Here is a 14,243-nt window from a genome sequence, read left to right on the forward strand (position 1 = left end):
AGAGAGGAATCAAAAATAAAACAAGAAAAGATAGAATATAAAAGATACTATATTCACTCGTTCTCAAACCATACAATAACAACTTCGTGTACAGCGCATTATAAACTCTATAAAAATAACTTAATCTTCTATCACTCCTCCTCCACTTCGTCGTCTGTCGTAAACTCACTCTCGTTGCCGCCCTGCGAGAAAACACAACTCGATTAGATTATACAAATGATATGAAATACGTTAAACCAATTACATCACACATCCGTTCCCATTTCCACAAATATATTATATTATAGGGCAAACTGAGGAATAATTATGTTATTATTGCTATGGAAACACCAATCTATGTTTAAAATCTCTGTGAAATATTTAAGTTTGTCAGATGTCAGAGATGAATATTGCAAAAAATATTTCTATTTAATTATGCCTTGCTATATCGATACGACACTATCAAATATTCGTCTGTTAGTCTGTAGAGTAACATGTAAGGAGATTTTTTTTAACTTAAAATAGACTTATATAGTAATTACATGAAATAATGGATTTTATTTTAAAAATTTGTGTTTACCGTATAGTATACGAGTATTCGCAATTTATAAATGTAAACTATAATAATAAGTATTTATATTCATTTATCAATTTTATTTTTCACTTTATATTACAGATGAGTCCAATTCGAAAGGAACCTGTATCAAATTGAGTTCTGACAAAATGACATTCCTCTTCCTAACGCTAAGTGTTAAAGGTTCTATCGGGTCTTGATCTGTAAAGAACCTACAAAAAAAACTTGATTCTACTTTTTTGTGTCATAAACCCTCTAAATACAAGTTTATCGCCTTTATGCCTCTTAAAAATTCTTTACACTGATTGTAAAATGGATTATTCAATCAACGAACCTGATCATTGTTATCAGTGTCAGAGTCACTAAGCTCCCACTGTGGATGGTCAGCTGGCACCGCAGCGGCCTCCTTGACGTCCAACTTCATGTCCTGCTGCTGATCCATGCCGATATACGAATCTATACAATATGAAACCAATTTAAATATTACGTAAAGATATCAGAGGTTTCAGTCCCCAAGTTTTAATATATTTAAAGTAATTTATTTATAATTCATTTTCTTGCAGAGACTTGTAAATTATACACGTGGGATAAAAAAAAAACCGTCTTTATTATTAACAGTGATCACTTGAGATAGACATGTCCATTTGCTGAAGTCGCGTCGGATATATAAATAAAATTGTCTCGAGATTATTTATAAATGAATAAATTATTACATAGGCCGCAAGAAACTTAGTTATTAATTCATACTATTTTTCTGAGCAGTGGTAGCCCAGCGGTAGAGAACTGAAATTCGATTGGATTGTATGTCGCGAGTTCGATTCACGAGATACAATATCATATAATTTACACTTTGTGCATTAATTATATAGAAATGCCACTGCTCTGCGTACTATAATAGCACATAATAGCACACTGCGATCGCCTACCCGCCTGCCATTATAGCCTATGCCTTGCAGTGAGCATTTACAGGTTGGTTTTGTACCATATATTTGCTAACCAGAAAACTAATTATAATTTGTTTATATAATAGATATAAACAAATTATAATTAGTGTTTTAATCACTATTTAAAATAATGAAATGTGAACATTATGATTTAATAACATGAAAAAAGTAAGTAGAACTACGTAAAGGACGCTGAGAATGCGATGAGAAATTATTCCATACATCAGTGTAATGTGGCGTGAAGCTATGTCTACAGGGAAATAATTGCTCGTTAACCACACTCTGTCCCGGCGCATTACCACTGAGACTTTTATATACCTACATGCATATTGTATTTCTGTTGCGTTAAACACTGGTGGCAGATTTTATTTCTCATACACTTTCAAAATTTAACTGTTTTCAACCCCCTGCAGTTACATGTATTTTTACTATATTCACAAAATTCTATAAAATTTGTGAACATTAGACATAACTGGAAATTTGCGTTACGGCGGAGTTTCAAAAATAAATTAATTATTTTTGAAAAAAAAAAGTGCGAAAAATTGATTGGTTAAGTGATTTTACTGTAAGTGCTTATAAGAAATGTAAAGTTCTCCAATCAAAAATAAGTTTCCTTGAAAAAATTTTTTTTCTGCATGCAGTCAGCCAACATTTAACCCTTAAATGTACAATGTTGTTTTAAACAACATACCAAAAACCTTTTTTTTTTGTTAATTTTGAAACTAGTTCTTATTTATGAACGAATTTTGTACATTTTTTAATGTTGGCACTATCCAATGTTTATAAGCGTTAAAAATAAATTAATGTCAAATGTCACTTTGAAGAAAACTTTTCTAGTGACAGTTTTGACAGTGCTTACAGAAACTTATACAGCCATAAAATACAATTGGGTAAACACGAAGTTCTTCAAAGTTCTTCAGTGGTGCTAGCATCTGCATATCAAACATATCTAATGATGGTGATATTTTTGTACCAGTCCATAAAAATGTGCACGCTTGTTATCAAGTTGCGATCTACAGTTACAAAATTTATATTTATTTCATATTTTATTTTTGGTATTTTTGATACTTATGGATCGTATTTTGACTGTACACTAATTTGTTTTTGTGTTTCTTATATATCATTATTATTTCTTATGTAACGGTTTTTGAGGAAATATTTAGTTTTTTCTTATACAATTTGTTAAACTTGTTAAAAAATTTAACATTTATCTAAAGAATGCGTCTACCCTTTATAGTGTTGGGTGTAGCGGTATATTGAGTTTTATGTGTTGTAGCACAGTGGATGAGTGGGGTGACCTGAGCGGAGGCAACAGGCGAGCGTGTAGAGACCGGGCCAGCGCGGCGCTGTGAACCGCAGCTGCAGCTCGTGAGCGGCGGCCAGCGCGGTCACGTGCGCGGGCGCAGTCAGCAGCGTCCGCGACTTGCGGTCACAGATGTAGCACCACCAATACTCTTGTTTTTCCTAACACGAACATAAAATTTATTACTTTTAATTTCAGGACATAAAAATTAGGCGCCGACAATATTTGAATTTAGATTTTATTCACGCAAAAGAATGCAGTTTCTTCAACTAAACTCTGGTCTTCAAGTAAAGTTATATGCATTGTAAAATATTTTAAAAACTTGCATCATTTTGGCTGGTATACAGAATGAAATAAAGTTTTATAAAACTTGTTCTAAAAAATTATCCCAAGGAACACTAGTGCAATAATATGGATCCAGGCTTTGCCGGCACGCAAATAGCAGGCGCATGAACAATTTGATTTTTTGAAGGAGCGGACTTTCACGGTTGCTTATGTGGCATTTGTAGACATAAGGGCGCATAGCATAAGACTTCTTTAAATGTAACAAAGCTGGAGGGCTTCCTGGGAAACCCTGGGTCGGGCCGCTACATACTACTATATCGCCGGATAAGGTACACTAAGAATAGCATTCCATGAAAACGCATCACACTGCAGTTACCTTTTGTGAAGAAGCTATTAGGAAGTCTTAATATTAAATAGAAGGCATATTTTTAAACATACACATACAACATACAATTACCATATCTATTAGTTTTGAAAATAGATTTCTATATTTTATTACACATTTTACAGTGTTATAATAATTTACCTGCGGGAAGTATGGGCAGTGCACTGGATGTGAACTCTTGGATCGTCCTTCAAGACGTTCTCGTTTGAGTATCCGTTTTTGGAAACGTTCCCATTGGTCATCATCTTCTGCAGCTGAAGACTTGTCGCGCGATTCATCATCGGAACAAGAACTGCGCGATCCGGACTCATCTGAGCTGCCTGTGTCTGAATCCTCACCTAAACAGTAACACAAACAAGTTTGATAAATATTATTAAATATTTAACTACAAAATCCTATGTAAAAGTACAAAGTAATTTTAGAATTTAAGATAGATACACCTAACTCATTTACACGGTGTATATGTTCCCTAGAAGTCTATCAATAAAATCGTAAAAAAAAATACATGTGACATATGTTAAATTTGAGAATATATAAGCATACTTGAAATTAAAGAAGCTAAATACTTGATTTTTTTAAAAAAAAAGAACTGTGCAATAAGCAATAATAAATTCATATTAGATACACATTTAAAAAACTTAATACAAATTTAAGTTAGGAATAACAATAGATGTGTATGTCTAGCACAACTTTTGAGATTAAAGAACATTCTTAACAGCTTCAGTTGGTTTTTTTTTACAATATTAAGTCTGTTATTACTGGCAATTTTTTAATTTGACAAGTTGCTCATATAATCTTTATAACCAGTTACCCGAAACTGAAGATTACATTATAATTTTATTGCATGCTATATGTAGAATTATATTTAAAGAAAAAATATTTTTGGACTTTGTGTTAGAACAAAAAAAAAAACATGTGAAAAAGCCCAAGTAAAAAAAGAGTTGGGTATATACAAAATCGTACCTTCTTCATCCTTTTTCTTTGGTTCTTTAATTTTCTTGGTGTCATTGCTGATAGATGTAGTAGTAGTACTTGCACCAGTGGCCGGTACCACTTTCACTGCTTGCTGTTTGTTCGCCACAGGCTTCTTTGTTTTCTTTGCTGGTGCATGTTTCTTGGTTTGCTTCATCCACACCGGTCTTTTAAACGTATCTTTCTTATCATTCTTTTCGTTTTTATCATTTTCTATTCTCTCACCATTTTCACCACCACCTTCTTCATCATCTCTGCAATGAAAAAATGAATAACTTAATCGCATTGTAATGCTATAGTAGTATTCGGGGCGCTTTTAATATTACGATAAACCTAAATAATCACTCCTCAATAGAATAGCACATGAACTCAACTCCTAACCTTCTTACGTAAAATTGATGTCTTTTAGTAACTCATAATGAAAATTTAAAGAACTTTTTATGAAAAGTTATTGATTTATTTGTTTAGTTCCGTGTCTAAGAAGTGTTTTGTAATTTAAACTATTTTATAATTTAACATTTCAAGTTTTTTTATTAATAGTGCTCGTTTTGTGTAAGATATATATAATATATATTTTTTACTGATTTAAACTGTTTCTTTAATATAAATCTGTAATAATTTCTTAGTCAATCTATTTTGGATATCTTATAATAAATAATGACTATAGATAAAGTGTTTCAAGATCTATTATAAGTATCTTGCAATAAAACACGGGTCATATTTTACCGCTACCAGTATACTGATGAGAACACACTATGACATTGTGCGTCAATTTAAGAAAACTGCTTTCTACAGTTACTTACTTTATGGTTTCTTTTTCTTTTATCGTGGTATCTCCAAAGAGTTCTTTCATATTAGTACGTCTTAAAGATACGGTAACGGTTACTATAGCGCCGGCTGTCACTACTGTAGAGTTTTCATCGTCAATAACTGTAAACAAGTTTTAATGTTATAAAAGAAAAATTAAATTTCAAGTTTCCATACAAAAAAAAATATTTATATTTATATATTTTATTATCCAATGGTTATTTAACAAGTTTAAATTATTTTACGTTAATTAGATGTTATCTTTAAACCTTTTAGATATGTGCATACATATTTAATTATATTCATATTAAGAATTATTTAATTAAAATTGGTGCTTTAAAATATTATTTGATAAAATGTAATACTGTACATTATCTAAAATAACAATGACTCATATTAAATTAATTTTATCTGAGTAATATTCTTGGCAAAGAAACAAATTTCAATGGAATATTGAAAACTGTAATTTATAATTACCAATTGATACAAAAAACAATAACATTAAGAATTTACCCATTTGTCTAAATTCTTAATATTAATTTTAAAAAATATGGCTGAAATATATAAACAGCTTTAGTTGAAATGATTGTACCTTCTGTATTTACTTGAAAATGTATATAAGGCATATTTCCTAACACCTTCATAACATCTTCATACTGCTTATCATTAAGGAACCTAAGTACTTGTCTTCTGTCTTCACCAGATAATTGAGCTAATTGAAGAAGTGATTTTATGTGCTTCTTGCGATTTGTAAAGTATTTAAGATGATCTTCTGTGATGTATGGTAGTTGCAGCAGTGGTGATTTGTACTCCCATAATCCTTGCACTATCATAGGTGAAAGTTTCATGCAATTTTCTATTGTTTCTATAGTCGGCAACCGAGGAACTGAAAAAAAAAATTATGACAATAACAAGGATAAGACTCATATCTAAATCAAGTCTTAATAAAGTATAGAATTCAACAACAAATAGGATGCACCACTGCCATATAGTAATTTGTTCGACAAAGGTAAACACGCCCAGGTCAGTAACAGAAAATGATGATTCATGGAAATTCATCAGTCAACCTGAATGAAAATATTTATTCTGTCGCCCAGAACGAGAATAACAAGCGAAAAAGATCTTATTTCAAACACAGGATCTTTAATTAATTCTTCAATGACGAAACAAAGTTTCACAGTGTTTGCAGGGTCTGGTCAATCAATCCATTCAGATCGCTTTTGACTAACCACATGGCAAAAAGCAGCCACCAGTATGCTACTGATCCTAAATCGTCCAATAAAAAAGCTAATGTAAATAATCAGTTATGCCACATACATCTTAATCGAAATGCCAGGAGCTTCTAGCTAGTTCACACCCAAAAACTTGAAATTGAATGATTATGACTTTTTAAAGCATTTAAAAAAGGTAAAAATAATGGCCACTGCAGAGGTTTTTGTAAACTCTTTATCTAGTTAAAAAAAAAGCCCAAAACTACACTATTATTGAAGTTTAATGATTAATCAATTGTATAACTTTTAACCCCATGCGGCCCTTGTTTTGCAGTATTAAGTATTAGTATCAGTGATTATACTTACATTCATTGTAAGTATTAATATCTTAAGCAAACAGTTAAAATATTACTTTAATAAATATTTAAGTTTAAGTCATTCATGTCCACCAGTAGTTTAAAGCAATAATTTATCTGATTATCAAAATAAAAATAAATGCAACTCACTTCTTCTGGCGTAAGCCAGCGCGATTAGCTGGTTTACACAATTGACCATTTCAACAATGAGGTCTGGACAACGCGACACAATATAACGTCTATCACATTCAAGAGTATCTTCAGGAAGACGCATTCGCGATAAATGCGCATGTAGTAGTGCCCGTGCTTTAATACTGTATGGTCGACACAATGGTTGCTCTTTATTTTTCTCACCTAAATTTGGCAATTCTCGCAGAAGCTATAAAAGAATTACTTTATAAATAGAAAAGCAAACATTAATTCAAAGTTATAAACTCAAATTTTAACCCAAAGTACTATGAATAAATTTTACAATGCAATAATCTAATAAAATATAAAAAAGATTTCTGTTAAACTTTAAATTGGCTTAAAACATCTATCAAATTTACATTAATTTAATCAACAATCATAAAATTTAATATATCCTTACAGCAGGCACTTCTTCATTATCTGTTATCCTTTCAATAACTTCAGAGTTATGTCTCCGGTCAAATTCACAAGAGGCAGCCAGTATCATAAGAGCCCTCTTTAAAGGCATTGATGGAGTCTTATGACAAAAGTAGAAATACATTTGTGTAGTATCCAACAAAACTTGTTCCCCTGAATAACGAATTGACCTATACCACCAAGTACCAACCTGAAATAATAACAATTTTTATAATAATTACATATATTTTAGTGGTATTCTCACAATTTATATATCTCAAATAAGGGTAGGCCTTACATACACTGGGATGTACCTCCAAAGACACTATGTTCAACAATCCAACAAAAATGCATAACATTACTTATATGTTTCGGTTTAAATGATGCTATAGCCAGTCAATTTTACAATATATACAACATAAAACACATGTACACAAAAAAAACGGTCATTAGGAATATAAACTCTGCCAAAACTGTTCCAGACAATGCTTTAGTTCTCACTGAAGGTCAAGTTCCTGGGCTAAGTAGTGGAGTCCCATGGACTGCTATCCTAGAGGCCGGAAATGCGATACCACAACCAATAAATACAAAATATAATTGCATGAAGATGACCAATGTGAAGGTCTGAATCCAAAAGAACTCAGGATTTTCACAGAAAGGTCCAAAACTCTGGCTTCGGCTCTGGGACATTCTCAGAAGAGTTGAACATCAGCATAGCAACGCCACTTGGTAACCAGAGTAGTGTTACAAGCTGAATGCATGAGTATTATGAATATGTCCGCCGCTGTAACTACGTGGAAGGTATGAGATTCTACCAATTGATTTTTCTCTAACAGTAGGGTGGTGTTGCTAGGGTGGTGTTGCTAGTTGCTTAAGAGTCATACTGTTACCTCTCAGTTAATATATAAAGTCGCAAATGTCTAATGACCTAACAACTTTGTAACACTACAGAGAATAAAAGGTCATAGTGGCTCCAGAGGCAACAATACTGCAGATCAACTGACCCAGAGGCTCCAGCATGGTCGTTTACGGCCCATCATACCCCTTACTGCCCCTTAAAGCCAAATATCTTGTATTGGAACATATTAAGAGTCAATACAATGAACAATTGACGAGCTATAAGGAGTCCCGACAAGCAAAAGAGGCATTGCCTACCATAAGCAGCATCTCAAAGGTCCCTCCCTAAGATAGCCAGCAATTTCAAGGGTTTGTTAAATTTCTCGGGGAGTTGGGTTGTGTTGAGTAAGGCAAGCCCCAACGCAAAATGAGGGCAGTACCACTTAGTTCCGAAAACCAGCCCGCAGAAACAAAACAAGGCAACATTAAAAACACAATTTGGTGGTTAGTTGTGCTGATAAGGATTTTTTATTTTTAAACTCGTTTTATTTTAATATAAGTAGATTATGTTTGTTTACTATTTACTGTCAGGTGAATGTTTTTAATCATAATAATAATTGTCTATAATAAACATTTTGCTAATTAATGTAGTATAATGTTGTATTCTAAACATTAACATGGGCCAATAAGTAATAGAAAAGGGGAAAATTTGTTATGAATTATAAATTAATATCTCATTTTATGAAACTATGCAAAGTTTTACGAGGATAAATTCTTTAAACCCAAACCCCAACACAATAATTATCAAGTCCCAATTCATGTAGTAGGTTAGAATAATCTAATCAATAAAGTCAATTTGACATTTAAATGTTATTTGGATTGTTGTTTGAGATTTAAATATTATACAAACACTTTGTTCTTAACAAAATTTGGACATTTACATCATTCTTATTGTTATTAACTTGAAAATTTTATGCAAATTTTATAACTAAAACTTAAACATTCAAAAACAACAGTAGAAAGCAATAGCAATTTAACAGGCCAATTAAATTATCAACACTACTGAGTTGATTCTTTGCAAAATTAAACCAAATTGGCAACATGTATTAGTTAGAAGAAAAGTTTTTTTTATATTTTACAAAACCTTGTACTAGAAATTGTTTAGTTGTATTGTTTGTCTTTCACTGGTTTAGATACCATTTAATAAACAACACTTTAAAAATAAAAATTAAATGTGATAAAGAATGTTTTCCTATTTTTCTAATGATTTTCTTTGTACAGAAATCAACTATAGTAAATATGTAAAAAAAATTATGAAGGTGACAATTAAAGCAATATTGTTAAAAATGGAGAAAGATGGACATGTAAGTGGTAACAACAATTTTCTTATTTAACAAAGATTCTGATACACAACACACGATTTTCGGGTACCGAGCAAGTTCACTAAAATATTCAAATCATCAAATCATACACTTTTTGTAATTGTCTAAAACAGATCTAAAATGCAAAATATTTTTTTAAGCAGCAACAATTGTCAATTCAGCACTCCAGGTAACTGCATTTGGGATTAAACACAAACTCTGGTTTTTCTATAATGGAAATGCAAAACTAGTCACTTTTTCAAGTACTTAGTAAATATTGAGAGTGATAGATTTTAAAGTGTTCTTTCTATATGTGCATGTATTAAACATACAGTTTAGACTTGAAACCTCATATTCATTTTCAGTTCAGTCTTATTCAGAATTAAGGTATTATTAAGTAAACAACCAGAGATGACTAAGAATTAAGCATCACAAAATTTTGATTAATCATAATTAGCATACTATTTAACTACATGAATGGTGCAAAAGTTCCTAATAAAAATTGCATATAGTCTTATAAAGAAAAAAAAATAGACTATTTCTAAAATATTTAGATTCTGTCTATAAAACACACACACACACACACTCTCTATTATTAACTATTTTTTCCTTCTTTAAGTTATAACTTTAAAGATAATATAACAAATTAGAATTAACTTACAGCAGTAGGCAGAGCAACCATAAAGACAAGTCCATATAAACCAAGAACCCAAACACTATTTTCTTTTTCAACAATCCAACTGGGCAATGCAATGCCAAAGCTCATGGCACCAGGTCCATCAGGGTTACCATATTTTTCCCAATTTCTACGAGCTTCATCATCTGTAAGTGCCTGAAAATTATCTATAGTTTTCTCTTCAAAATTTCTATGTGCATTAATTTATAACTTACAACTTTTAAACCCAAAGTATTTGTATTATTCAAATAAAACTTACTTGATATGCTTTGGTAAGTCTCATAAAAGCTTTTTCATCTCCAGTTTCTTTATCTGGGTGAAGTATCAAAGATTGTTTACGATATGATTTCTTAATCTCAGCTTGAGTTGCTCCTGGCGGCAACCCCAATATATCATATGGATCAAAATTAGACATTTCATAATCAAATTGTGATACTTTGTATGCCAAAAAACCAAGAAGTACCCATCCAGAGATTATAGCAAGCTTAATAAAAAGGTTTTTGAGGCTCTTGTAAGGTTGTGATTGTTCAATAACTTGCTGTTTTTTTAAACAGTTAGGACACTGACATCGTTCTGCCTTTTGTAAAGGATCTGAAATAATAATAATGTATTAAAACTCGACGATACTGAGTTTAAATAATCTGCGTAGTGTATATTCATTGTAATTTGTGTACAAAGTTCTTCAATTAATGTTAAGTTGCTGAACTGAAGCTTAACCTATGTTTTAATTTATAACAATGCTCAAAAATGAATCGTATCGTCACGTTGACAACAACAAAAAAAATCAGCACAACTATTGTATCGTATATGATTATAGCTCTGCCACAATTAACCACGACTTCAAGACATTAAAGAATCAAAGTTCAATAATGAATTTAAATAAATCATATATATTTCTCAAATAACTTATAAACTCACCTTCTTTGCGTTTTCTCGGCCAATAATAAAATGTAGCCGGCACAAGTATTAAAGCTAAGAATGAAAGTACAAAATAAAAGAATGTAGATCCACTTTCATCGTACTCAAATTTTTGTCCACCCATAATTAAATTATTTTAAAACATACTGTGATAAACGAAAATCATTACCGCGGTGGTACACGATAAACCTGACGTGTCATTCACAATTTCTAATTGGGCTGAGTTGCTAGTTATTTCAAATAATTAAATAGGCTTTATTATTTCGCTTTTTAAGGACAATTAAAAACATCCACCATTTTACAATTTGCGAAATTTTGGGACCACAATTTCGCCAAAATTTATTTTGAATCAGAAGTCAACGATGACACGACTTTAAAAAATCTATTTTTGGAAAGTTTAGTATCGAGAGAGAGTGAAAATATTTTTTGTTTTACAAATTTGTATTTTTTTAGTGGTCATTTTAAGAAGACTAATAATAAAAAACCCACAATAATACATATGCACAAAGCCAAGATTTTTAAACATTATTTATAGCAATACCGTTTTAATGTCATTGCTTAAATTTTATTTCTTATGTAGTCAGAAATTATATGTTACAACGTACAGAAGCTGTAACGCAATAATAAACCTTAAACTAATTTGAATATATTGCAGTTTCAAATAACAAATTTATTTTTATATAAATACTTTTCTTGCCATCGATTACGATTTGTTTTCTGACAGAAAATACGTTTTGGACACCAAAATTATAAGAGTGAAATTTTCATTTATGCTCATTTAAGGTATTAATAAACCATTGCGATTTCATTTTTTAATTATGGTGTGTTAATTTTCCCGAAGCAAACACCACTTGTTGTGCTAATAACTTAATTTTGAATCCACTTTTTTGTAATTATTTCTTTTTATACTTATAGATGGCTACTAAAACAATTGCAAGTGCAACCGTCAGGGCTGTAAAAAAAAGGGTACTGCCTTCTCGAGCAGCACTAATTCTGACTCCTTCAGCAGTGCAGAAAGTCAAAGAAATAATGTCTAAAGATGAAGCTAAGGGTTTCATTGGATTAAAGGTTGGTGTTAGGCAAAGAGGGTGCAATGGATTATCCTACACATTGGATTATGCAACGGATAAAGGAAAGTTGGATGAAGAAGTTAAACAGGATGGTGTAACAATAATAATAGACAAAAAAGCTCAATTAACATTACTAGGTGTGTATCAACTATTATTACATAAAATGGTTTATTAAATTAATATAAAAACAGTAAATGGGCAAAAATTAACACACTTTTTGTTTGTTTTTTATTATTCCATTATTTTTATATCCAAATTTTGTTACATTTCTAGGAACTGAAATGGATTATGTGGAGGATAAACTATCAGCTGAATTTGTTTTCAACAACCCAAACATCAAAGGCACTTGTGGTTGCGGGGAATCATTTAGTATATAAAATATCTCAAATTCATGTATTCTTTAGTCTTATTTTAATGTTCTAAGCTTGAACCTCTTAGATATCATAATACACAATAATTTTAAATCATTATGAATTTATTGTTTTTAATTTAAAAAATTAAATAATCATAATATTGAGGGTTTTTGCTTGTATAGAAAACATTAAGAAGTAGATATAGTGCTAGCAGATGTTGTGATATTATTTTAATTACTAGCTGCAAAAATAAATAATATTGATCTGCATTTACTAATTTATTTAACAAAAATTTTACAAGTTTTAGGTAAAATATAAATATTGCATTTCTAACCCAATCCACTACTTTATTTTTGAAGCTTATACAGACTCAATTCAAGGATTTTGAACACCATGACCAGAACATAATTTGAGGCCACACCAGTGGCGTACCTAGAACTTTTGCCGCCCGGGGCGATCTCGAGTTTGCCGCCCTTTCTATTATATGTAGTAGTTTTAGATTTAAAAAAATATTAATATATTACTTCAAAGTAATCATATAAACTTTTCAAAAGAAATGACATTTATAAACTGACATCAAAAAATTTTAGTTAGGAAAAATTGCCGGACAAATTCGTAAAGATCCTTTTACGAATTCAACGAATTTTAATGAATACAATAAAATAAAATTTTTATCTTGTTCTTGAATTAGAATCCAAAATTTACACTAAAATGCATTTATATACACCGAGGAATAATATTCGAAATCATAAAGTTAATCATAATTCATGTAAATCAAATATTAAACTTATAATAATCATTTATTATTCAAGAAAGAAAATAAATTTGAAATGAAAAAGTTGCTTTTTAAAACTATAAGTAAATATAAAAAATGCCGCCCCAAGGTAAGTGCCGCCCGGTGCGGACCGCACCCACCGCCCCCCCCTAGTTACGCCACTGGGCCACACCATATCAAAATATGCAAATTTACTGGAAATTAAAAAAGGTAAAAGAGAGACAAATAATAAAAATCATGTAAAAACTGTATGTTATGTGTTTAAAAAAATAAAGCAATAGTTATTTACTTCAAAGTAATGAATGAACCTACTTTATACTGGTGTAACTTCATTTTATGGTTATCAAATTCATTGAGGTGTATAAATGACAATTTCTGGGTACCAATCTGTAAATGCCTCTTCTTTTGAAAGTGTACAGCATTGGCTATTTCTGCTTAGACTTCTAATCTTACCTAATGAGCTAGAGAACAAGTCTACAGTAGAAAAAAACCTTCACAAGAATCTCAAGTATGTTTTTACATTGAACATTAGATTAATAATACTATAATAAGCCCTGTTACATGTGTCAATTAACGAAAGTGTTTGGGAAACTTTATTGACTAGATTTTCAATTAACGTCTTGGTACAGTCAGGGTACCTTTAACCCTATAAGTAATATTATGGTTTTATCTCTGATCTTTACTATAAATCCATATCAATTATCTATTTCTTGATAACAAAATTTAGCTAAATTAGGAAAGTTTACAACATAGGAAAATTTTAATATCTAATATAATCAGTAAATAAAAATAATTGTTAAGTGCATTAAATAAATTATTGCATTGTTTCAAGCGGATTGTACAGAAGGGCTC

General features: G+C 30.9%; 2 protein-coding genes across 2 annotated transcripts; one reads left to right on the plus strand and one right to left on the minus strand.

Moving 5' to 3' along the window:
- Window positions 1-31: 31 nt before the first annotated feature.
- On the minus strand, window positions 32-11,396 carry Sec63 (translocation protein Sec63). The gene is made up of 12 exons (XM_068774384.1): window positions 11,194-11,396; window positions 10,535-10,866; window positions 10,261-10,431; window positions 7,406-7,612; window positions 6,967-7,195; window positions 5,842-6,135; window positions 5,246-5,372; window positions 4,434-4,696; window positions 3,612-3,808; window positions 2,796-2,961; window positions 888-1,009; window positions 32-182 (listed from the first exon to the last, which is right to left on the minus strand). Exons 1-12 carry the CDS (start codon window positions 11,315-11,317, stop codon window positions 132-134), a joined length of 2,283 nt encoding a protein of 760 aa, XP_068630485.1. The 5' UTR covers window positions 11,318-11,396; the 3' UTR covers window positions 32-131.
- A 396-nt stretch (window positions 11,397-11,792) lies between these two features.
- Window positions 11,793-12,885, plus strand: MagR (Iron-sulfur cluster assembly 1 homolog MagR). Its single transcript, XM_068774392.1, has 3 exons — window positions 11,793-11,976; window positions 12,109-12,400; window positions 12,537-12,885. The coding sequence occupies exons 2-3, from the start codon at window positions 12,109-12,111 to the stop codon at window positions 12,638-12,640; spliced, it is 396 nt and encodes a 131-aa protein (XP_068630493.1). The 5' UTR covers window positions 11,793-11,976; the 3' UTR covers window positions 12,641-12,885.
- Window positions 12,886-14,243: the final 1,358 nt, after the last annotated feature.

Source organism: Battus philenor, unplaced genomic scaffold (genome assembly GCF_028537555.1).
Source record: "Battus philenor isolate CCGP_79_NKW_IND1 unplaced genomic scaffold, ilBatPhil1.0.hap1 SCAF_7, whole genome shotgun sequence".
NCBI classification, from domain to species: Eukaryota; Metazoa; Arthropoda; class Insecta; order Lepidoptera; family Papilionidae; genus Battus; species Battus philenor.

Bases quoted from the DNA above. Each gene is read 5' to 3' on its own strand.
- MagR (XM_068774392.1), top strand. From the start codon at position 12,109: ATGGCTACTAAAACAATTGCAAGTGCAACCGTCAGGGCTGTAAAAAAA. The intron at 12,401-12,536 runs GTGTGTATCAAC...TTACATTTCTAG, and splicing joins AGCTCAATTAACATTACTAG to GAACTGAAATGGATTATGTG.
- Sec63 (XM_068774384.1), bottom strand. From the start codon at position 11,317: ATGGGTGGACAAAAATTTGAGTACGATGAAAGTGGATCTACATTCTTT. The intron at 7,613-10,260 runs GTAAGTTAATTC...TTATTATTTCAG, and splicing joins TGGTTGCTCTGCCTACTGCT to GTTGGTACTTGGTGGTATAG. The intron at 1,010-2,795 runs GTCACCCCACTC...CATATTGTATAG, and splicing joins CGCCTGTTGCCTCCGCTCAG to ATTCGTATATCGGCATGGAT.